Source organism: Salmo trutta, chromosome 9 (genome assembly GCF_901001165.1).
Source record: "Salmo trutta chromosome 9, fSalTru1.1, whole genome shotgun sequence".
In the NCBI taxonomy this organism is placed as follows: Eukaryota; Metazoa; Chordata; class Actinopteri; order Salmoniformes; family Salmonidae; genus Salmo; species Salmo trutta.
Genome location: NC_042965.1, coordinates 16205406 through 16230791, shown reverse-complemented (window position 1 = coordinate 16230791; position 25386 = coordinate 16205406). Strand labels below are relative to the sequence as shown.

At 42.4% G+C, this 25386-nt stretch overlaps 1 protein-coding gene across 1 annotated transcript in view; it reads right to left on the bottom strand.

Moving 5' to 3' along the window:
* The window catches only part of LOC115200044 (transmembrane protein 132D-like), a 74013-nt gene extending 48627 nt beyond the window's left edge, over positions 1-25386 (bottom strand). The window contains exons 1-2 of the mRNA XM_029762723.1: positions 24765-25386; positions 15043-15928 (exon numbers count right to left, since the gene is read on the bottom strand). Of these exons, the coding sequence (XP_029618583.1) occupies positions 15043-15928; positions 24765-24837 (959 nt within the window). The 5' untranslated portion in view covers positions 24838-25386. The remainder of the gene's footprint in view (positions 1-15042; positions 15929-24764) is intronic.

The following is a 25386-nucleotide window of genomic DNA, read 5'->3' as shown; positions in this document are numbered from 1 at the left end:
AATGGTCCAGGTTACAAAGTGGCTCAGTGACTCGTGTTTGCATCTCAATGTGAAAAGAACTGTCTGCATGTTCTTCTCAAAGAGGGCAACAGATGCTACTGAGCCAGATGTCTATGTGTCAGGGGAGAAGCTCCATGTGGTATCTGACTTTAAGTACCTTGGCAACATACTTGATTCCAACCTCTCTTTTAAAAAGCAGGTGAAAAAGGTAATTTAAATAACCAAATTCAACCTAGCTAATTTCCGATTTATACGAAATTGCTTGATTACAGAGGTAGCAAAACTGTACTTCAAATCTATGATACTCCCCCACTTAACATACTGCTTGACTAGTTGGGCCCAAGCTTGCTGTAGAACATTAAAACCTATTCAGTCTGTCTACAAACAGGCTCTCAAAGTGGTTGATAGGAAGCCCAATAGCCATCATCACTGTTACATCCTCAGAAAGCATGAGCTCCTGAGTTTGGAAAATCTTGTGCAATACACCGATGAATGTCTTGTATTCAAGATCCTAAATGGCCTGGCTCCCCCTCCACTCAGTATTTTTGTTAAACAGAAAACCCAAACATATGGCAGCAGATCCACAAGGTCTGCCATGAGAGGTGACTGTATAGTTCCCTTAAGGAAAAGCTTTCTCTGTGAGAGCTTCCCATGTCTGGAATACACTGCCATCAGACACACATAACTGCACCACCTATCACACTTTCACATGAAGACATTGCTAAAGGTCAATCAGATTTGTGAACATAATCCCTAGCTGTGTATTGCCGCTTTCCATGTTGTCTGTTGTCTGTAGCTTGTGAGGTGTGGAAACACGCTGTTGCTTTTATGGATTTTGTCTTGTTGCTTTTTGTGCCATGTTGCTCTGTCTGAATGCTATGTCTTGCTTGTTTCTATGTTGCTCTGCGTGTGCTCACTGCTCATTAATTATCTGTATTGTAATTGTTTTTAATAACCTGCGGTTGCGGACTGCGGTTGAAAATTAGCCGGCTGGCTAAAACCGTCACTTTTACTGAAACGTTGATTAATGTGCACAGTCCCTGTAAAAATACAAATAAACTCAAACTCAAACTCAGAGTAACTTTTATCGCCAATGACATTGCTGTGAATTGCAAAACAGGCCGTTCATAAATTCTGAGCGTTATCATGTTCCTCAATTAATTCAGCACATTTCATCAGTAGGTCTAGGTTATCTCGACACAGAGCACGCTCAGGACGCACAGAGCAAACCTCGAGTAGCACTGTTGAATCATACAAACATTGTAACGGCAGTCAAACAAAAGTCAAATGACCAAAGTTGCAAAGCTTGCTAGATAACCTCGAAAGAATGACAGAATACAGTGCATTTGGTAAGTATTCAGACCGCTTGACTTTTTCCACATTTTGTTACATTACAGCCTTATTCTAAAATTGATAAAATAGTTTTTTCCTCATCAATCTAAACACAATACGCCATAATGATAGCAAAAAAATGATTTTAAATGTCTGCTAATTCAAAATAAAAAACGAAATATCACATTTACATAAGTATTCAGACCCTTTACTCAGTACTTTGTTGAAGCATCTTTTGGCAGCGATTAAATCCTTGAGTCTTCTTTGGTATGACTCTACAAGCTTGGTACACCTGAATCTGGGGGAGTTTCTTCATTCTTCTCTGCAGATCCTCTCAAGCTTGGTCAGGTTGGATTGGGAGCATTGCTACACAGCTATTTTCACGTCTCTCCAGAGATCGGTTTCAAGTCCGGGCACTGGCTGGGCCACAGGACATTCCAAGACTTGTATTCAAGTTCTGTGTTGTCTTGGCTGTGTGCTTAGGGTCGTTGTCCGGTCTTTGCCCCAGTCTGAGGTCCTGAGAATTCTGGAGCAGGTTTTCATCAAGGATCTCTTAGCACTTTGCTCCGTTCATCTTTCCCTCGATCCTGATCCTGAAGTGTCTCAGTCCCTGCCGCTGAAAAGAATCCCCACAGCATGATACTGCCACCACCACGCTTCATCATAGGGATGGAGCCTGGTTTCCTCCAGACGTGATGCTTGGCATTCAGGCCAAAGAGTACAATCTTTGTTTCATCAGACCAGAGAATCTTGTTTCTCATGATCTGAGAGTCCTTTAGGTGCCTTTTGGCAAACTCCAAGTGGGCTGTCATGTGCCTTTTACTGAGGAGTGGCTTCTGTCTGGCCACTCTACCATAAAAGGCCTGATTGGTGGAGTGCTGCAGAGATTGTTGTTCTTCCATCTCCACAGAGGAACTCTGGAGCTTGGTCATAGTGACCATCGGGTTCTTGGTCACCTCCGTGACCAAGGCCCTTCTCCGCAGATTGCTCCATTTGGCTGGGCGGCCAGCTCTAGGAAGAGTCTTGGGGGTTCCAAACGTCTTCCATTTAAGAATGATGGAGGACCTTCAATGCTGCAGACATTTTTTGGTACCCTTCTCCAGATCTGTGCCTCGGCACAATCCTGTATCGGAGCTCTACGGACAATTAATTTGACCTCATGGCTTGGTATTTGCTCTGACATGCACTGTCAACCGTGGGACCTTATATAGACAGGTGTATGCCTTTCCAAGTCATGTCCAATTAATTTAATTTACCACAGGTGGACTCCAGTCAAGTTGTAGAAACATCAAGGATGGTCAATGGAAACAGGATGCACCTGAGCTCAATTTTGAGTCTCATAGTGAAGGGTCTGAATACTTATGTAAATAAGGTATTTCTGTTTTCGCTTTGTCATTATGTGGTATTGCATGTAGAGATTGATGAGGAAAAAAATAATTTAATCCATTTTAGAATAAGACTGTGATGTATGAAAATGTGGAAAAAGTCTAGGGGTCTGAATACTTGCCGAATGCACTGTATCTCCTATTTGGCAAAATTGAGTGACTGATTATACAGATAGCAGATCAGCTCATGAATAATGGGGAGTTGAAGAGAGGAAATTGTTTAAATATCAAGGTATCTTAACTGGGCCAACCCTGTATAAAAAAATAATGTCCATATATCTACTCTCATATCGTTTGTTGACGTAACACCCTGATCTGTTTCATTTGTCTTTGTGATTGTCTCCACCCCCCTCCAGGTGTCGCCCCTCTTCCCCATTATCCTCTGTGTATTTATACCTGGGTTCTCTGTTTGTCTGTTGCCAGTTCATCTTGTTTGTTTGAGTCAACCAGCATTTTGTGTCTCAGCTCCTGCTTTTTCCAGTCTCTCTCCAGTCTCTCTCCCTCCTGGTTTTGACCTTTGCCAGTCCTGACTCCGAGCCCGCCTGCCTGGCCACTCTGCCTGCCCCTGATCCTGAGCCTGCCTGCCTGCCAACCTGTACCTTTGCCCCCTCTCTGGATTATCGACCTCTGCCTTACCCTGACCCTGAGCCAGCCTGCTGTCCAGTACCATTGGCCCACCTCTGGTTTGCTGACCCCTGCCTGCCTGGACCTGTCTATCGCCTGCCCCTGTTGAGATATGAAACTATTGTTTATTCGACGTGGTCTGTATCTGGGTCTTACCTTCTTACCTGATAATTGATCACACATTCTCTACCAAAGCTCTCATATGGGCAGCAACACGAGACAGCGCAGAGAAGTGGGGTATATTTTATAGCGGTATTTCTGCATGCATAGGTGGGACGTGCTTTGATAATGCAACCAATAGATTACAATATAAAGTTAGGAATTTTCGTGAGACAGGATTTGGAGTTTCAGTGGGATTGGGACGTTAGGAAAATAGCCTAGGCTCTATATAAGTCTATATAAAGCTACTACGTGAGTCAATAGAACAAAGAATACACTTGATTTAGGCTCAAGTATTGCATGCTAAATGTTTATGATCAGTGATAGATGAGCAAACAAATAAATTAGCTACCACTTCCACTTGTCCAGCTAGAGATCAATTAAACAAATATACAGACAGAGATTCAGTGAAACAAAATCACATTGATTGATTATCAGCCAAGTCACAGGTTTTTGGTCGGGAGTAGGACAGGCTAGCAAAATGTTCTTATCAGCTAATATATAAGCAAACTAAAATAAAAATTGTCATTAACACTCACCTCAACTTAGCTAACATTTCCCCAGCCTAATTTTTACCAAATATCCAAATGGAGATTCAGTGAAAACAAAAATCTGACATTGATTGCTTTATCTAGACGAGTTCCCCTGTCACGACTTCCGCTGAAGTTGATCCCTCTCCTTGTTCGGGCGGCGTTCGGCAGTCGACGTCACCGACCTTCTAGCCATCGCCGATCCACTTTTCATTTTCCATTGGTTTTGTCTTCTTCCATCACACCTGGTTCCAATTCCATCAATTACATGTTGTGTATTTAACCCTCTGTTCCCCCCCATGTCCTTGTCCATAATTGTTTGTTGTAGTGCTTGTGCACGACATGCTGGTATTTACCGGGTTTTGTTTGACCCATTTATTGTATTGTTCTGTTGATGGTGGTTTATGGTTATTAAACACAGCCGTTGTAAATCAGTTTCCGCTTGGGAGTTTCAGTATAAGCGAGGATTTGATACATGCCTTGTATTGAAATAATGGTGCCGGAGGGGATGGCTGCTGTTTTACAGGCTCCTAACCAATTGTGTATTGTATGTAACTTATTTTGTACATAATGTTGCTGCTACTGTCTCTTATGACCGAAAATAGCTTCTGGATATCAGAACAGCGATTACTCACCTCGAACTGGATGAAGATTTTTTCTTTAATGAGACTGACGCAAAGGATATACTGTTTCTCCCGGACCAGGCCCAAATCCCCATCATTCGCATGAAGAATAGATGAAGATACAGCGGAGATCTGGGTGCCTTGTGAGAATTCGTACCATCTGTTCTATTGACCAACGTGCAATCCATGGAGAATAAACTGGATGAGCTCCGTTTGAGACTATCCTACCGACGAGACATTAAAAACTGTAATATCTTATGTTTCATCGAGTCGTGGCTGAACGATGACACAGATAATATAAAGTTGGCTGGGTTTTCCATGCATCGGCAGGACAGAACAGCTACATCCGGTAAGACGAGGGGTGGTGGTTCGTGTCTATTTGTCAATAACAGCTGGTACATGATGTCTAATATTAAAGAATTCTTGAGGTACTTCTCGCCTGAGGTAGAGTACCTCATGATAAACTGTAGACCACACTATCTACCAAGAGAGTTTATCTATATTTTTTGTAGCCGTCTATTTACCACTGAGACAGGACTCAACAAGCTGTATAAGGTCATAAGCAAACAAGAAATGCTCATCCAGAAGTGGCACCCCTAATGGCCGGGGACTTTAATGCTGGCAAACTTAAATACGTTTTACCTCATTTCTACCAGCATGTGCAACCAGAGGAAAAAAAACTCTAGACCACCTTTACTCCACACACAAAGACGCATACAAAGCTTTACCTCACCCTCCATTTGGCAAATCTGACCAGAATTCTATCCTGCTGATTCCGGCTTACAAGCAAAAAGTAAAGCAGGAAGTACAACTGACTACAGGACTGTTTTGATAGCACAGACTTTTTTATTTAAGTTGAAAGCACTGTTTGTGTGTATGGATGTCCCTAGCATTACCAAAACACAAAGAGCTGTGATTGGATCAGTGGTTCACCTATCAGTGCCTTGATGGACTTAGCAACAGTAAAAAGGGATGATGTGTAATGAAACTAGGGTGCACGTCCCTTTTTTTGTGACCATCAGGTGACGTCCCCGTGACAAACCGGAATTAGACAAAAACCTCCAGTGCAGCATGACACAACATCCCAAGAAAGTCCTGAAAACGTCCTTGGGGACATCCCCGGGAACAACCGGGAACTAGACAAAACCTCCAGGGGACCATGACACCACAACGTCCTGATGACTTCAGGTGACCATTTCGTGACGTTCCGGGGACATCCTTACAACTCATTGTTTGCAGGACAGGACTAAAAACACATCAAATGGGATGAAAAAGTTGTGTTTGTCACACGGATGAATGATCAGACTTCTTGGCAGTAGCCCACTGACACAGTATCCGGCGTATAGCAAAGCTTATTGGTTTTATTCATGATACTGTCTGTGATTAAAACAAATGTTATCAGAGAGAATTGAATTAACTACAAATGGTGTTTGATCAAATATCCTCACGATTTAATAATTTCATCGTTGCCTAAAAACTGAGGCTGTGATCTGGGGTTTTGCTAACTCAATCTGTACATTAGCCAGCTAATGGAACACAGACTAAACACATTTTCTACAGAAATCTGATTCCCCCTCATGTAATTGACCATGCAGCTACGGAGGTGATGGCACTACATCAATATGAGCAGTAATACATCTGTAATAGAGAATGAAACCTGCAAAAACAATCTAATGGAAAGCTAATGAAACTATCAGGTGTGGTTTGACCATGTTATCACACTCTGACTGGATCTCTGGTCCCCTGGTCACTAGCGATCACCACCACTGGGCTCATTATGTTGACGACTAAGTGTTAAGCCTGACTTAATGGTACTCTTGAACAGTGATAAAACAGCCAGACAGCTGCTGAGGCCCAGACCAGAAGAGACACACAGGACCCCTTAATTAACTGGCCGCATGGTGGTGAAGAGGAGGGCTAGAACACCGGCTGTGTGTGTGGGCAGGGAGGTGAACAGTACACAGATACTGAACATACACACAGATGTACTCCTCTGTTTATGAGAGGCAAGGTAATAAGACTTCTTGAGGAGAGGAGATTCTGCCATCAATCCTCTTCCTTTGCTCTCCTTGTTGTTATTATGTGGCCATTGACCCCATGAGGCAGAGCGACTGAGGAGAGACTGTGAGTGAGAGGCAATTTCAAATGGATTTAAAGCAACAGTGATTAAGATACATGGGCACTGGGGTGACAGATGAAGAGAGCCAAGGGAAAAGGCTTATTTTCAGCCCCACTGCTTAGGTAAACATAGATTCCAACACAGGGGAGTGGAACAGGAAGAGAGAGACGGCTGCCAACTTGATTTAAATCAATCTCATTCAAATAAGTTGCTACATATTCTAGTACTTTATCGAAATAACTTGAAAACATGAAAACATTTACATTACTAAGACACACAGCAAACACTATGGGATGAGAAGCTACTGTATAGCCTGTTGACGGTGAGAAATCCCAGCTAAAGCATTAAATCAGAACAGTGCATGTGCCTGCCAGTGTGCTCTGGGCATATCAGCACTGTAAGTGCAGATGGACCTATTGAGGTTGAGGGAGAGACCAGCTCCTTCAGCTAGACCTTCCATCTCCACTTAATTTGATATTCTCAAAAAAGGAGGTGAGGTGCATCCATGCAACGCTCACCACTGACTGACTTAATATTGGTCTCCTCCAGGTACCATTCCCATTTGGGTATACGAATGGCTGAACAAAGGATATGCTGAATAATGCATTCCGGTTGTCCTGCTTTTTGGGTCATCCCCTTTTTAGCCTATTGAATCCCACCTACAGAATAGACAAAGCCCCTGTGACTGTGGCGCCTGTGTTTGCAGAGTTTACCTTTCAACTTCAGGGGGAATAAGATCTCTAGGTAAGAGATGTACAGTATGTCATAAAAACGATAGGCAATTTGATATACATTTCTTCCTGATACCATCAAATGGATAACAGAATACATGCAAGCCAAATAAATAATTGCGGCATATAGAGAAAATGGATTCTGGAACCCCAGACAGGACAATCATTCACCACATACTGTAGTTTGGAGGAAATATAGTAGCAGTAGAACAAGTATTATCTCTAAGCAAGACAACATAAATCTCCACCTGTCTATGTTGAAGGCAAAGGAAACACCAACATAAAGTTTCTTATTAGGGCATTGGGCCATGACGAGCTGCAAGAACAGCTTCAATGCTCCTTGGCATAGATTCTAAAAGTGTCTGGAACTCTATTGGAGGAATGTGACACTATTCTTACACAAGAAATTCCATAATTTGGTGTTTTGTTGATGGAGGTGGAAAAAGCAGTCTAGAATCTCCCATAAGTGTTAAATTAGGTTGAGATCTGGTGACTGACACACACACACACACACACACACACACACACACACACACACACACACACACCCTTTAACCTCCCTATACTCCTGTTGGCTAAGCCCTAATTGATGTGCTCAACATGTATCTATCTCTCTACAGTATGCAGAGGACTGACTATTAAATGTGTGATAAAATAACACTATTGCAGCCACGTTTGGTATTTATCTAAATCTTGTCTTCTGAATAGAACTCCGACGCTATCTATATGGATATATGAACTCTGTGGTTACTTGTAGTTGTTCAGAGTGAACTCTGATGACACTGTATGCAATTGTCCTACTCAGCCAACCCCCTAAGGTCATCACATATTGATGTGACCCCCTTCCAAGAGGATGTTTTCTGGTTTGATATGATTGGATATCTTAGTTTATCTATCTTTGGTTTGGTTTGTGGATTGGTCAAAAATTGATTTTGAACACAAACAAATAAGTCAGATCTGGTATAATAGACTGGTCTCATAGACTAGACATAAAATAGTAAACAAATCTAGGTCACTCAAATTAGTATGATATGTTACGTTTGGTATTGTTACATAAGATAGAAGGTTACTTAAGGCAAATATGAAAGGAGGGTGGTTGGTTGGGGTGAATGGATAGGTATATAACATGAACGTCTGGTACTCAAAGGTTGTGTGTTCAAATCTCATCACAGACAACTTTAGCATTTCAGGAACTTTGCAACTACTTGCTACTTTGCAACTACTTAGCATGTTAGCTAACCCTTCCCATAACATTAACCCTTGAACCTAAGTCATAACCTTAACCGTAAATTGATGGTGCCGGAGGGTAGGGCTGCCGTCTTATTGGTTCTCAACCAGCCATGCTACTTTTGAGTTTTTTTTGCATTGTTCGTAACTTGTTTTGTACATAATGTTGCTGCTACTGTCTCTTATGACCGAAAAGAGCTTCTGGACATCAGAACTGGGACTTTTCACCTCAAATTGGATGAGGAGTTCTTCTTCAATGAGTCAAACGCGAGGGATATACTGCAGACACCCGACCAGGCCCGATCCCCGTGATTCGCTGGAGAAGGAAACGGAAATTTTGAGGCAAAAGATCAGGGTGCCTTACAAGGATCAGGCGACGAGTGGCTAATCTGCCCTTACCCTCCGTTCTGCTAGCAACCGTTCAATCGCTGGAAAATAAATGTGACAAACTGAAAGCACGTATATCCTACGGGACATTAAAAACTGTAATATGTTATACTTCACTGAGTCGTGACTGAACGATGACATTAAGAACATACAGTACAGCTGGCGGGTTATACACTCTATCGGCAAGACAGAACAGCAGCCTCTGGTAAGACACGGGGCTCCTTGCCACGCACTCCACAAGGAGACTGCGTGGCAGGCTGACTAGCTGTTATGCGAGTGCAGCAAGGAGCCAAGGTAAGGTGCTAGCTAGCATTAAACGTATCTTAGAAAAAACAATCAATCTTAACATAATCACTAGTTAACTACACATGGTTGATGATATTACTAGTTTATCTAGCTTGTCCTGCGTTGCATATAATCGATGTGGTGCCTGTTAATTTATCATTCAATCACAGCCTACTTTGCCAAACGGGTGATTTAACAAGCGCATTCGCGAAAAAAGCACTGTTGTTGCACCAATGTGTACCTAACCATAAACATCAATGTCTTTCTTAAAATCAATACACAAGTATATATTTTTAAACCTGCATATTTAGTTAATATTGCCTGCTAACATGAATTTATTTTAACTATGGAAATTGTGTCACTTCTCTTGTGTTCTGTGTAACAGAGTTAGGGTATATGCAGCAGTTTGGACCGCCTGGCTCGCTGGGAACTGTGTGAAGACCATTTCTTCCTAACAAAGACAGCCAACATCGCCAAACGGGGGATGATTTAACAAAAGCGCATTTGCGGAAAAAAGCACAATCGTTGCACGAATGTACCTAACCATAAACATTAATGCCTTTCTTAAAATCAATACACAGAAGTATATATTTTTAAACCTGTATATTTAGTTAAAAGAAATTAATGTTAGCAGGCAATATTGTGTCACTTCTCTTGCGTTCATTGCACGCAGAGTCAGGGTATATGCAACAGTTTAGGCCGCCTGGCTCGATGCGAACTAATTTGCCAGAATTGTACATAATTATCAGAAAACATTTAAGGTTGTGCAATGTAACAGCAATATTTAGACTTATGGATGCCACCGTTAGATAAAATACGGAACGGTTCCGTATTTCACTGAAAGAATAAACGTTTTGTTTTCGAAATGATAGTTTCCGGATTTGACCATATTAATGACCTAAGGCTCGTATTTCTGTGTGTTATTATATTATAATTAAGTCTATGATTTGATAGAGCAGCCTGACTGAGTGGTGGTAGGCAGCAGCAGGCTCGTAAGTATTCATTCAAAGAACACTTTCCTGCGTTTGCCAGCAGCTCTTCGCAATGCTTCAAGCATTGTGCTGTTTATGACTTCAAGCCTATCAACTCCCGAGATTAGGCTGGCAATAATAAAGTATCTATTAGAACATCCAATAGTCAGTCAAAGGTACATGAAATACAAATGGTATAGAGAGAAATAGTTCTATAATAACTACAACATAAAACTTCTTACCTGGGAATATTGAAGACTCGTGTTAAAAGGAACCACCAGCTTTCATATGTTCTCATGTTCTGAGCAAGGAACTTAAACGTTAGCTTTTTACATGGCACATGTTGCACTTTTACTTTCTTCTCCAACACTTTGTTTTTCCATTATTTAAACCAAATTGAACATACTAAATAGATTTTGTTGATGTATTATATTAAGTTAAAATAAAAGTCTTCATTGTTCATTCAGTATTGTTGTAATTGTCATTATTACAAATATATATATAAAAATCGTCCGATTAATCGATATCGGCTTTTTTTGGTCCTCCAATAATCGGTATCGGCGTTGTATCGGCGATGAAAAATCATAAATCGGTTGATCTCTACTTCAAAGGGAAGCAAAGCCGAGAGCTGCCCAGTGACACAAGCCTACCTGAAGAGCTAAACTACTTTTATACTCGCTTCGAGGCAAATAACACTGAAACATGCATGAGAGCGCCAGCTGCTCTGGACAACTGTGTGATCACGCTCTCCTCAGCCGATGTGAGTAAGACCTTTAAACAGGTCAACATTCACAAGGCTGCTGGGCCAGACGGATTACCAGGACATGTACTCCGAGCATGCACTGACCGACTGGCACGTGTCTTCACTGACATTTTCAACCTCTCCCTGTCTGAGTCTGTAATATCAACATGTTTCAAGCAGACCACCATAATCCCTGTGCCCTAGAAAACGAATGTAACCTGCCTAAATGACTACCGACCTGTAGCACTCACGTCTGTAGCCATGAAATGCTTTGAAAGGCTGGTCATGGCTCACATTAACGGCATTATCCCAGAAACCCTAGGCCCACTCCAATTTGCATACCGCCCCAACAGATCCACAGATGATGCAATCTCTATTGCACTCCACACTTCCCTTTCCCACCTGGACAAAAGGAACACCTATGTGAGAATGCTATTCATTGACTACAACTCAGTGTTCAACACCATAGTGCCCTCAAAGTTCATCACTAAGCTAAGGACCCTGGGACTAAACACCTCCCTCTGCAACTGGATCCTGGACTTCCTGACCCGCCGCCCTCAGGGGGTAAGGGTAGATAACAACACATCCGCCACGCTGATCCTCAAAACGAGGGCCCCACAGGGGTGAATGCTCAGTCCCCTCCTGTACTCCCTGTTTACTCATGACAGCAAGACCAGGCACAACTCCAACACCATCATTAAGTTTGCTGATGACACAACAGTGGTAGGCCTGATCACCGACAACGATGAGAGAGCCTATAGGGAGGAGGTCAGAGACCTGACCGTGTGGTGCAAGGACAACAACCTCTCCCTCAACGTGATCAAGACAAAGGAGATGATTGTGGACTACAGGAAAATGAGGACCGAGCAGGTTTTGAGCACGCCCCATTCTCATTGACGGGGTTGCAGTGGAGCAGGTTGAGAGCTTCAAGTTCCTCGTGTCTACATCACCAACAAACTAACATGGTCCAAGCACATCAAGACAGTTGTGAAGAGGGCACGACAAAACCTATTCCCCTCAGGAGACTGAAAAGATTTGGCATGGGTCCTCAGATCCTCAAAAGGTTCTACAGCTGCACCATCGAGAGCATCCTGACTGGTTGTATCACTGCCTGGTATGGCAACTGCTCGGCCTCCGACCGCAAGGCACTACAGAGGGTAGTGCGAACGGCCCAGTACATCACTGGGGCCAAGCTTCCTGCCACCCAGGACCTCTATACCAGGTGGTGTCAGAGGAAGGCCCTAAAAATTGTCAAATCTCCATCCACCCTAGTCATAGACTGTGCTCTCTGCTACCGCATGGCAAGCGGTACCGGAGCGCTAAGTCTAAGTTGAAGAGGTTTCTAAACAGCTTCTTCCCCCAAGTCATAAGAGTCCTGAACACCTAATCAAATGGCTACCCAGACTATTTGCATCGCTCCCCCCTGTTACGCCGCTGCTACTCTCTGTTGTTATCATCTATGCATAGTCACTTTAATAACTCTACCTACATGTGCATATTAACTAACCGGTGCCCCCGCACATTGACTCTGTACCGCTACCCCCCTGTATATAGTCTCGCTATTGTTATTTTACTGCTGCTCTTTAATTACTTGTTACTTTTATTTCTTATTCTTATCTGTATTTTTTTTTACTGCATTCCCTGTGGCTCAGTTGGTAGAGCATGGTGTTTGCAACGCCAGCATGGTGTGTGCAACGCCAGGGTTGTGGATTCGATTCCCACGGGGGGCCAGTACCAAAAAAAATAATAATAATAACAACAACAACAAAAAATAATAATAACAACAACAACAAAAAATGCATGAAATGAAAATGAAATGTATGTATTCACTACTGTAAGTTGCTCTGGATAAGAGCGTCTGCTAAATGACTAAAATGTAAATGTAAATTGTTGGTTAGGGGCTCGTAAGTAAGCATTTCACTGTAAGGTCTACACCTGTTGTATTCGTCGCATGTGAGTAATAAAATTTGATTTGATTACTCCAATTTCAGAGCACTCGTCTGAGTGTGCCAGAGTGCAGAATAAATGGCAAATTTACGAACGCTCAACACCTGTTGAATATGGCCGGTGTCGGTAAACATTGCCAAAAAAACTAAAATTGTTGCCAGCAGCACAGTTGCAGTCACCAACGCTCTGGATAACATAGAAACTGCCTAACCAGCTCTGCTAGGGCGAGTAAAATGGTCAGTGAACTGTTCTCTCACGTTAGTCAGTTAGCTCGAGTGCTTGACTGTTGTTGTTAGGACAGAACGCTCAGATCAACCCTTGAAGAGATGGGTGGGACTAAAGTTTAAGAGGGTGTGAACGATGCTGAATGGGTGTAGACAAAGAAGAGCTCTTCAGTAGGTAGTGTACTAAAACATTCAAAGGCCATTTTCTCAAAAGTGAAGTTACAAGTTCATCAACTTTCAAAGCAGAATTACTTTCCCATTGTTCCTCAAATGCAGTGTATGCTATACCATTTTGTCGCTCTGTGTCTCTCCTTTCATCCAATGTAAAAAAACACAATTTCAAATGTTCACATATGGACTTGGTCTTTTACCACATAGGGCTAGCTTCTGAATACCACCCTTACTGATTGGCTAAAAATGCATTAAGGAGGAAAGAAATTCGACAAATTAACTTTTAACTAACACTTTTAATTAACACATCTGTTAATTGAAATGCATTCCAGGTGACTACCTCATGAAGCTGGTTGAGAGAATGCCAAGAGTGTGCAAAGCTGTCATCAAGGGAAAGAGTGGCTACTTTGAAGAATCTCAAATATAAAATATATTTTGATTTGTTTAACGCTTTCTTGGTTACTACATGATTCCATATGTGTTATTTAATAGTTTTGATGTCTTCACTACTATTCTACAATGTAGAATATAGTAAAAATTAAGAAAAATCCCAGAATGAGTAGGTGTGTCCAAACTTTTGACTGGTACTGTATATACATTTGTATATAGAAAATATTACCGTTGGTGTAATATTACCGGAAAATTACAAAATTTCCCCCCAATGTCGCAGTAATGCAATTCCACAAAATACACAACATGTGCAGCAGAAAATTTGCCAAAATAAAATTGCACTTTATCCAAACAGGTTGTCTCATGGAAGCCGTTGGCCTAGCGTATTTACTTCACACAAAGTCACCATGAATTCAAAGCACACGCATAATTGACACTGCCGTTCTCAGTTCTCATCAGAACTTAACATTTGATCCCGGTCAGACCCAAGCCCGGTGAACTGTACCCCGAGCCCAGGCCTGGTCCGACATTACAGAAGTTAAATGAACCCGAACCTGAAAAAAGAAAGAGTGAGTGAGGAGACGAGGAAATAGCCATTGGGCCTAGAAAAAGCGCAGAGAGAGGAAAACTCACCTTAGTTATGATTAACTGAATTATGAAAATGCTGGAATATAGTAGGTTAATGCAAAAGAAATAGTCTCTTGATGACGGCATGGGAAGTTGAAATAGCTCTGAATATCATTACTCTCCACTAGCAAAGACATGTATTTTTCAATTTAACTTTAATAATCTGCCTCAATTCCCAGGAAGACTGCTAACATCTATGATATTTTCCGAGAAATGCTTTAATCCACATCAAATCTAATTTCCTCCAATATTCCCTTATTTCTAATGGACAGTTTGGGAACGTGTGGCTAAATTTAGAAGATAAATTGGGCTACTGTGCAATACATCAGAAAATAGGGTTAGTTGTTATTGACCAATTATAACCACAGTGTGCTGCAGGACAGTTATTGGTCTGATAAGCACTTCACTATAGTTGTTTCCTATATGTTATAGGGAAATAGTTGCATTGGCATTTGGAATTATGCATTTTTAAGATAACTTATTGTTTTAGAATACGTGACTTGACATAATAAAAAGTAAAGTAGGTTAAGTATGAGTGAAAACATCAATCATGTCATATGAGACTCACCGCAGAGTGAAGTTCTCCAGGGAGGAGGAGCTGGCCGTGAGGATGATGAAAGTGGCGATATCTTTTTTCAGGGGTTTGGAGGAGGTCTGAATGACAACGGCCTTTCCCAGCTTGAGTTGAGACAGAGATGCAGCTCCCTTGGTCACCTGAAAGAGGCGTACACTGCCGATTCTCTGCATTGGAGTAACAGGGACGTACTCAGCCTGCTGCTGCTGCTCTGAGCTACCCCAGCGGCCCCCATCCCACTCCCTGCACTTCCCGTAGGCACTGGGCCGGGCCTGGTAGTACAGCTCTACTGTGTTGCCCTCTGTTAGGTACAGCCTCTCCCGGCTAGAACTCTCTGCTGCGGGACTAAACCAGCTGGCTACAGGCTCCAGCTCAGCCATGCAGGTGCCCCGCTGACCTCCAAGGGCACAGGAGCCCCTTACCTCCTGGGTCTGCCAGAAGGCAAACAACATCACACAGGGCAACTCATCATTTAACCCCTCTGCTCCCCTGTCCCAGTCCCTCCCAGCCACATAGAACAACACCTGCACCTTAGGCATGGAGGAGTAGACCCGGGGGGTCAGCACAAAGAACTGGACCTTCCAGTTATAGGTGAATACCCCCGGTGCCCGGAACAGCTGCACAGACTGGATCAGGTCTAGAGGGACAGGCTGCTCTTTGGACAGGGACCCATAGCTGGCGTTGACAACAGGTGGCCGGCTGGCTCTCAGGATGACAAATGGCTGTGTCTGTGTCTGCAGGCTGGAGTTCCTCATGATGTCCTGACCGGTCTCCTTCAGGAAGAAGCAATCTGCATCTCGCACCTGGTAGTTGACTGGAAGGAACACAGGGAATGGCAGGGAGCTCTTGGTGTTGTCTGACATCTCCTGACTGTCCAACTCTGTGGGAAAGCAAGAGACAAAACATTATCCCAGGTTAACAGACAGTGTTGTTTTGAAGACATGTAGAGGAAATTCATGTTTATCATTTTGGATGGACTAATCAGTACCTAGACCCTTAGACTCTCCTAATAGCCTACGCCTTGGAATTCACAACCTTCTGGCTACTGTCCTGCTTCTCTAAACTCTATCTAACACCCCTTCATGATCAGGGTCAGGAGTTCTATAACATGGTCCATTGCTTCTTGGTTATATCAAGAGGTCAGGAATAATTCCTGGCCTTTGTCATTATTAATCTGAATACAAAAATATCCTATAAAAATATTGGTTCAACAGGAAATATTAACAAGAAACCATCCAGAAAAGTCCAGGAACTAGACTTGAGGCAAGCTGATCAACTGGATGTGACCTCTTCATTAAAGTGAAAGGGCTAGCACTGACCTTTTACTTAATCTTTGAATTCCCATGACACAGTAGACAATAGGGCCTTTATATTACAAATTATAGCAGGAGCAGCTTAAGGTTATTACTGTGTGAGGCAGTGGCCCGGGACACTGGTGTGACAGCATCAGAACAGACTCCATTGCCATTATATCATCCATCATCTAGATCAAGTCAATCCCATTATCAGTGTGATTTCAGCTCAAACCATTAACGTAAAACAAAATGGTAAAGTAGCAAGCAATAACATCTACATGATCTGATGAGGTGAAAACAAAACAAATTATACTGAACAAAAATACAAACGCAATATGCAACAACTTCAACGATTTTACTGAGTTACAGTTCATATAAGGAAATCAGTCAATTGAAATAAATAAATTAAGCCCGAATCTATGTATTTCACATGACTGGGCAGGGGAGCAGCCATGGGTGGGCCTGGGATGGCATAGGCCCACCCACTTGGGAGCCCGGCCCAGCCAATCAGAATGGGTTTTATTACAGACAGAAATGGGTGGCTGGTCTCAAACAACCCCATAGGTATAGAAGCGGGATGTAGGGGTCCTGGGCTGGCGTGGTTACAAGTGATCTGCGGATGTGAGGCTGGTTGGATGTACTGCCAAATTCTCTAAAACAACGTTGGAGACACCTGTGGCATTGTATTGTGTGACAAAACGGGACACATTTTAGAGTGGCCTTTTATTGTTCCCAGCACAAGGTGCACCTGTGTAATGATCATGCTGTTTAATCAGCTTCTTGATATGCCACACCTGTCAGGTGGGTTATCTTGGCAAATGTGAAATGTTCACTAACAGGGATGTAAACCAATTTGGCAATATTTTATTTCAGATCATGAAACATGGGACCAACACTTTACATGTTGTGTTTATATTTTTATTCAGTATAGTTATTGCCTTTGTTTTCTGTATGTTATTGCCTTTGTTTCCCACACAGGGCAGAATTGTAATTTTGGGTGTTTGGAGTAGCGTGAGGATGTCGAAAGAGACAACAGCATGAGAGCCCTTTGATCCGGCCTAAAAGCATGAGGGTTGCGGTGTCACGGTTGTCGTTGGTAAAGGAGGACTAAAATGCAGCAGGTATGTGTATGCTCATCTTGACGTTTAATAAATTCAGAATGAACACCAAAATAACAAAAGAACGAACGATCACCAAAACAGTCTGGCAAGGCACAAGGCTAAACACAGAACAATCTCCCATAAATGACAAACACAAACACACCCTAATATATGGGACTCTCAATCAAAGGCAAATAGACAACACCTGCCTTCAACTGAGAGTCCCAACCCCAATTAACCAAACATAGAAACAGACTCACTAGACTAAACATAGAATACATGAATATCAGACAGTGCCCAACAAACCCCGGAATACTTAAATCAAATGCCCCTTCAACAAACACACCACCCCGAACCACATAAAATGAATACCCTCTGTCACGTCCTGACCAAACTACAATGACAATTACCCTTCTACTGGCCAGGGCGTGACATGCGGCATGTCTGTCTCTCTGGAAGTGAACTGGGCACAGGTCCGCAGGCCAGCATCCACTCTCATTTTGCGTCCATTTTGATAGATTACACAGATTATGGCAGTTGACCTGAGGCTGCACTGTCAATGGGAGGCTAATTGGCCTACTTCGTGTGTGTGTGTGTGTGTGTGTGTGTGTGTGTGTGTGTGTGTGTGTGTGTGTGTGTGTGTGTGTGTGTGTGTGTGTGTGTGTGTGTGTGTGTGTGTGAGAGAGAGAGAGAGAGAGAGGCACCAACTGCCTGGTATGTGCTCATTACTGGAGATTATCTCACAAACTGTCAGTTAATAAACTGTCTGTTCAAAAATAATGAAACCAAGTCTATTATCCTCTTAAGGGTAGGCCTGTAGCTAGCATTGCAGAATAAAGTCAGATGCTTGTTCATGAAAAATGGGCACATTCGTTCTGCTTAGAGGACAACCTCATCCAAAGACTAGCCTATGAGCCCTGCAATGTAATGATTCTACTCATCATGAACTATGACAAACTAAGAATACACAATGCATGTATCACATACCCCAGTGACAAGCCAACTATTTGTAGATATCATCAACAATGTCCCTCTTCACAACTATTTTTGATCCCATAACTGTCATAAACGTGTGCTTACCACAGAGTTGACTAAGATTACAGACATAAATATCTGCATCTGTAGAGACACATATGTTTTAATTCCATTTGTCAAACTATGACAAAAGATGGCAGAGAGAACGGCACATCTGTCACTGGATTATTGATGGCTTTTTTCCTGAGGAGGAGTGTCACACCCTGATCTCTTTCACAGGTCTTTGTGATTGTTTCCATCCTCCTCCAGGTGTCGCCCATCTTCCCCATTATCCCCTGTGTATTTATACCTGTGTTCTCTGTTTGTCTGTTGCCAGTTCGTCTTGTTTGTCAAGTTTACCAGCGTTTGTCCTGTCAGCGCCTGTCTTTTCCCAGCCTGTTTTTCTTGCCCTCCTGGTTTTTGACCCTTGCCTGTCCTGACCCTGAACCCGCCCAACCACTCTGCCTGCCCCTGACCCTGAGCCTGCCTGCCGTCCTGTACCTTTGCTTCTGTTGCTGTAATAAACATTGTTACTTTGACACGGTCTGCATCTGGGTCTTACCTTATCCTGATAAGAAGGGCTTGGAGCTTTTCGTAAATTTAACTGAGTCTTGTCCCTCATGGTCTGTGGTGTGTGACATCATCCCTCCTTTGCCTGCTTTTATCGCTGAGCAGCCCTCGTACTGAGGCTGTGGACTCGTTAGAAAGCTTTACACAGTCAGGGAACCACAACGGAGCCATGTCTACGTAGCCACAACCCAAAGAGAAACACAAATGGATCTGTTTTTTCTCTCTCACACAGACATGTGTCTCAATCATTTTCAGTAGGAGAAGGCTGGGTCTGGGGCCTGGGCTTGGGCTGTCTCCACCAGTGGCCACTGACAGATGTGCTGCTTAATACCAGAGCTGGCAACATCTCCTACCGCTGTGAATAAACACTCACTGGGCCTTTTCTGCTTCTGCATCTTTGCAGGAGGGAGATGTGCTGCAACTGTTCTTCCACACCGATCTCGACAAACCATTTCTGTATGGACATCGCTTTGCGCACTAGGGCATTGTCAAGCTCCAGAGCTCCTGAGTGGCACAGTGGTCTAAGGCACTGCATCTCAGTGCTAGAGGCATCACTACAGACCCTGGTTCGATTCCAGCCTGTATCACAACCGGCTGTGATTAGGAGTCCCATAGGGCGGAGCACAATCGGCCCAGCGTCATGAGGGTTTGGCAAGGGTAGGCCGTCATTGTAAATAAGAATTTGTTCTTAACTGACTTGCCTAGTTAAATAAAACATTTGAAACATGAAAGAGCCTTCCCCAAACTGTTGCCACAAAGTTGGAAGCACAGAATCTTCTAGAATGTCATTGTATGCTGCGGCATTAAGATTTCCCTTCACTGGAACTAAGCGGCCTGGCCCAAACCATGAAAAACAGTCCAGACCATGATTCCTCCTCCACCAAACTTTACACTTTACAGTTTGCACTATGCATTCTAGCAGGTAGCGTTCTCCTGGCATCCGCCAAACCCATATTCGTCCATAAGACTGACAGACGGTGAAGTGTGATTCACCGCTCCAGAGTCCAATGGCGATGAGCTTTACACCACTCCAGCCAACGATTGGCATTGTGCATGGTGATCTTAGTCTTGTGTGCGGCAACTCAGCCATGGAAACCCATTTCATGAAGCTCCCGACGAACAGTTATTGTGCTGACGTTGCTTCCAGACGCAGTTTGGAACTCGTTAGTGAGTGTTGCAACCGTTTTTTACGCGCTTCTGCACTCGTCGGTCCCATTTTGTGAGTTTGTGTGGCTTAACACTTCGTGGCTGAGCCATTGTTGCTCCTAGACGTTTCCAGTTCACAATAACAGCACGTACAGTTGACCGGGGAAGCTCTAACAGGGCAGAAATTGGAAAGGTGGCATCCTATGATGGTGCCACATTGAAAGTCACTGAGCACTTCATTCTACTGCCAATGTTTGTCTATGGAGATTGCATGGCTGTGTGCTCGATTTTACAGTATACACCTGTCAGCAACGGGTGTGGCTGAAATAGACGAATCCACTAATTTGAAGTAGTGTCCACATACTTCTGTATATATAGTGTATATGCTGCGCCTATACTGTATATCCATCCTCACTACCCATGATGAAAGCATTGCATCCAGCTGTTAAGCACAATGCCAAATCCCTCCACCAGCTGTTTCAGCACAGAGCTGCGCCAATCACTCAACTTGGAGACTGAGACCTTTCACTTTTCTATTTCCCTGTCCACCTAAACAATATATTTTCTGGTATATAGAAATGTACTTCTCTAATGTCTCCATTGACATTGTTGTTTTCGTTCTTACAAGGATCAACTGCTTTGCTCTTCAAATGCAAAAGGAAAAACAATGCACAACTGAATCCATATACCGAGCGCAAAATGATATGCTGTTAATCAAATTTATTTTCCAAATTCTCTAGTTGATTCCAAATGAAAATATCTGTGAATAGGTTAGATTTGTACAGTGGGAGTCTATCTTTAGGGAATAAGCACTTGCATTAAGCAATAGTAATAACAATTTAAATATAATATATTAGATATGAAAAAGCAGAGAGAGAGAGATTTTCAGAACTGATTAAATAAGACTAAGGCAACCTTTAAACATAATGTGTCTCTTTTTTCAGAATAAGTCACTACTTGTGAGCCTGTTAGATACAGCAAATAATAAGGGCATCAGAACGCTAGGAACAGGGAGCCCGACAGGACTACATATGGTCCTGTGTTCTAATGTTGGGGGTAAAAACAGTACCACAGTACCATTAGCATCACTGGACACAGTGAAACATGTAAGGTTGATTAAAAAAAGTGAGGAGACTAAGGCAAAAGCTAATTAATGACATGGCTATAAGTGTGTTTAGGTCTGCTTGGCATTGTTCCCAGTAGAGGTAAAGCTGTCAGCTGACCAATTTCTGGACAGCACAGTACTGCTCAGTCATGAGTACAAGCTATCTTTACTTACAGTACTGTGCTATTACAGTAGGCTATTGGTTGTTACTAGGAAACAAAACATTACCCATGCTGTCATTGCATGCTATTGTCAGCATTATATTGAGACCAACTAGCATACAATACATTGTCTCTTTTAATACAGAATTATCTGTCACGCTCTGACAAGCTATTCAACTTGAGTTTGTCTTGATGGAACCCACTAATTTGGGTTGACCACACACCAAACAAACCTGGCTTATGATGCATGGTGTTTGAATGGCCAGTAACAGTTTGCCTGTTCCTTTTCTTCTGCAATAATATCATGTTTGTATACAGGTAAGTGTCTGTTCCTCCATCACTAAGTACATTGTGTGTGCAACCCCCATGCATTCTAATGTGCTAAAATACAATTCAGTAATTTAGCAGACACTCTTATCCAAAGCGACTTACAGTAGCAATTATGGTTAAGTGCCATGCTCAAGAGCACAAACAGGTTTTTCATCTAGTCAGTTTGGGGATTTGAACGAGCAACCTTTCGGTTACTGGTCCAACACTCTTAACCGCTAGGCTACCTGCCATTTCCATATATGCAGAACAGCCTGTAAGTGATCTGATTTCCAATGACTTGAATGGAGCCATGACACAGATATCTCACTTATTCCACATGAAGTGGTGAAGAGAGCCTGTGTTTAGGTCAAGATGTTGTTTACTTCCATAATGGCAGTGCCCTCTACCCAGGGGAAAGGTCAGGCATGAGCTAAGCATTTCAGGGACAAAGCTCTCCTAATAGAAATGGTGGTTTACTCTTGAAAAGACCCTATGTCCCTGCAACTGCTACATAAACATACACACGAGATAGAGCACTGATCAGATTTGTACAGAAAGGGAGGGAGGGAGGGAGGGAGGGAGGGAGGGAGGGAGGGAGGGAGATGCTTAGGCCTGTGTGGGGATTGGTAGAGATTGCTATATCCAATGAGACTCTTAAAGCTGCTTTTAAAAATCTGTTTTATCAGGATTTCTCCTTTTTATTATCTCTTTATCCAGTCTGTTTATTATAATTCAGGAGGGCCACATCGCCTGGAAATAGCGGAATTTGAGGCAGTTAAAAGCTTTTTAGCAAATGCCTTTGTGATGTGGAATATTGCTGGGTTTGTAATTAAAGTCCACAGGGTCTTGTCCATTTCATTACTGAGGTGATGTGAATGAGCACAATGATGAGTTCTGGACTAGCTCTGCTGGACACTGTCACTAAACTTAGGGAATGAAAGCAATATAAATGTTTCATGTGTGTCCATTTCATGAGTGGAACTTGCTAAATAGTTAATCAAATAGCTACCTGGACTATCTGCATTGCCCCTCCCTTGCACTAACTCGTTTAACTTATCACATATGCTGTTACTGCTTATTATCTATCCTTTCGCCTCGTCACATTGACTGTGTACTGGTACCCCATGTATATAGCCAAGTTATCTTTACTCATTGTGTATTTATTTATCATGTTATTGTCCTTCTATTATTATTCAATTGTTTTCTCTGCATTGTTAGGAAGGGCAATAAGTAAGAATTTCACTGTTAGTCTACACCTGTTGTTTATGAAGCATGTGACAAATAACATTTTATATGATTTAAAGTGCATAAACTGGTGATACTCCAATGTAACAGAGGTACTGGTACACAGTACATCCAACACATACTCTAGGGCTCTATTTTTACAAACCTAACATAATGGTAAATCTCAGCGCTACTTAACGCAATAGTACATCTTAGTGCTGGTGGTATAGGTTCAGTGGTCTGTCAGGCTTCAACATAGAAGCAATTGGCTTCAACATGAAAATATTCCTCTACACACATAGCATTTCGAAAATGCACTACATGTTAGAGCCATGGACAATTGGACATTGGCCAAACATTATAATAAGATTAGCTTACAGTACCATCGCCTGATATGGCCTGTTAGTGACTTTGGACTTTGCCACGTGAAAGATAAACAAATGAACAGGCAAATAGCCTAAACTACAAAAGGATTCAGCACCAAGGCCAGGGATCGGAATTCCCGCGATTTTACAGTTGGGTGCTACATTATTTTTTAAATGATAAAAGGAAAAACAATAAGCAGTCTATTGTTATACGTTTATGTTCCTAAAAAGCCTTCCTACAGTCACTGACACCTTTCATTCAATGTGCATCACAGATAGGCCCAATGAGTCCAAACTTTGCACAGAAGCTGCATGGACAAATAATTACGTCCAGCATAAAGAAAAAACAGGAATGTCTGTTGACTGTTTTGCTGCTAATTATATTTTAATAAAACATTGGTTATATGCTACTGATTAGGCTATTGTGCTCCTCTGCTGGCAAAATCGATGGCATAACCAATTGCGTTACTGCTAAGACCAGTTTAAATATCACCAGTAGCGCTGCTTGAAATTGGCACATTGGCGCATGTTTTTAAGGACACACCTTTCCAACCTAGCGCTATTGAGTTTATATAAAACAGGCAAATTAGCGACCCTGGCGCCACCGTGGAGTGCTGGCTTTTACAAGTCGAAATTGCCAGAGCATGCAATTGGCGCCGCCATAACGCCAGACAGAAATAGAGGTTTGCAAAAAAACAAAATTCACACCAGCAATGTTACATCAGTACAAATCAATAAGATCAACCCCAAATTTAAAAAAAACGTTTGTTTACCATGCTCTTTGGAGTAGGCTAATTAGGCTAAAGTGGACCTCTTTGGCCTACTGTATCTTGGTAGGCCATTTGACTGATGGCTTGGTCAGTGTGTATGTCAGTTGTAGTCATAAATGTATGGTATATAATTTCAAAGGAAACTATAAGTTAAATACATTTTGAACCACAAGGGCAACAGTGGTTATTTCAGCGTTTCACAAACTCGGTCCAGGGGACCCAAAGGGGTGCACGTTTTGTTTTTTGCCATAGCACTACACAGCTGATTCAAATAATCAACTCATCATCAAGCTTTGATTATTTGAATCAGCTGTGTAGTGCTGGGGCAAAAACCAAGACGTGAACGCCTTGGGGTCTCCAGGACCGAGTTTGGGAAACGCTGGTCTATGTTGTGTCATCAACATCTCGATCATAATTATATTATAAAGAGACAACACAAACATTATTAAGAGGCTACTAGTTTGATATTATTTTATAGGAAATAAACTAGAATACACGTCTAGACCATTCGAACAACACCATAAAGAGTCTATAATTAAATGTAGGCTATACCAATCAAAAACATCCATGGAATAGAGCAAAATAGAATCTAAATGAATATAGGTATATGCAGAAAATCACTCAGGCTAGTTTTCACTTACAATAAAAGGCACATACCTTGGGTGACAACTGTGACAATCGTCGCTAGGAATATCTGTAACAACCTCCAGATATGAGAGTAAATTCTCATTTTGGCTGTCACTTTATTCCATGTAACTTCCAGTCTCGGAGTTTCGTGAGTTTCAACAACCCAAGAAGAGTAGCTTGACTAGTGTAGGCTACAAAATCGCACCTGTAAGAATACAGCCTTGTCTTGTGCACTCCGTGCGTCACATACACTATACATTGAGCTATCAGAAACTGTCTCGATGGTGGAACGGTTTTGCTTAACGAACTTGGAGACGTCCGGTTGATCAGATTGCGATCAGCCAAGTTTCGATGTGCTTTTGTTTTTTCTTTTATCCCTTATACCGCCATACCGAATACGATTATTTGATACAGCAACTCCATCTGATTCATTTTGAAGTCCTTGCATCAGCTCTCAGACATTTACCCAACTTTGACCATCGTTGGGACTGACTGCGCTGAAATGTTCCATGTGTGTTCACAGATCACCAACTGCCTTGTGCGCAATCCCTTGGGGCACTAAAGTCAACTGTCACTACTCAATCCGGCCAAAGCACGTCTCGTCCAGTAAATTAAGCAGGAGACCATGACGATTTCATGTGATTCTAAATCC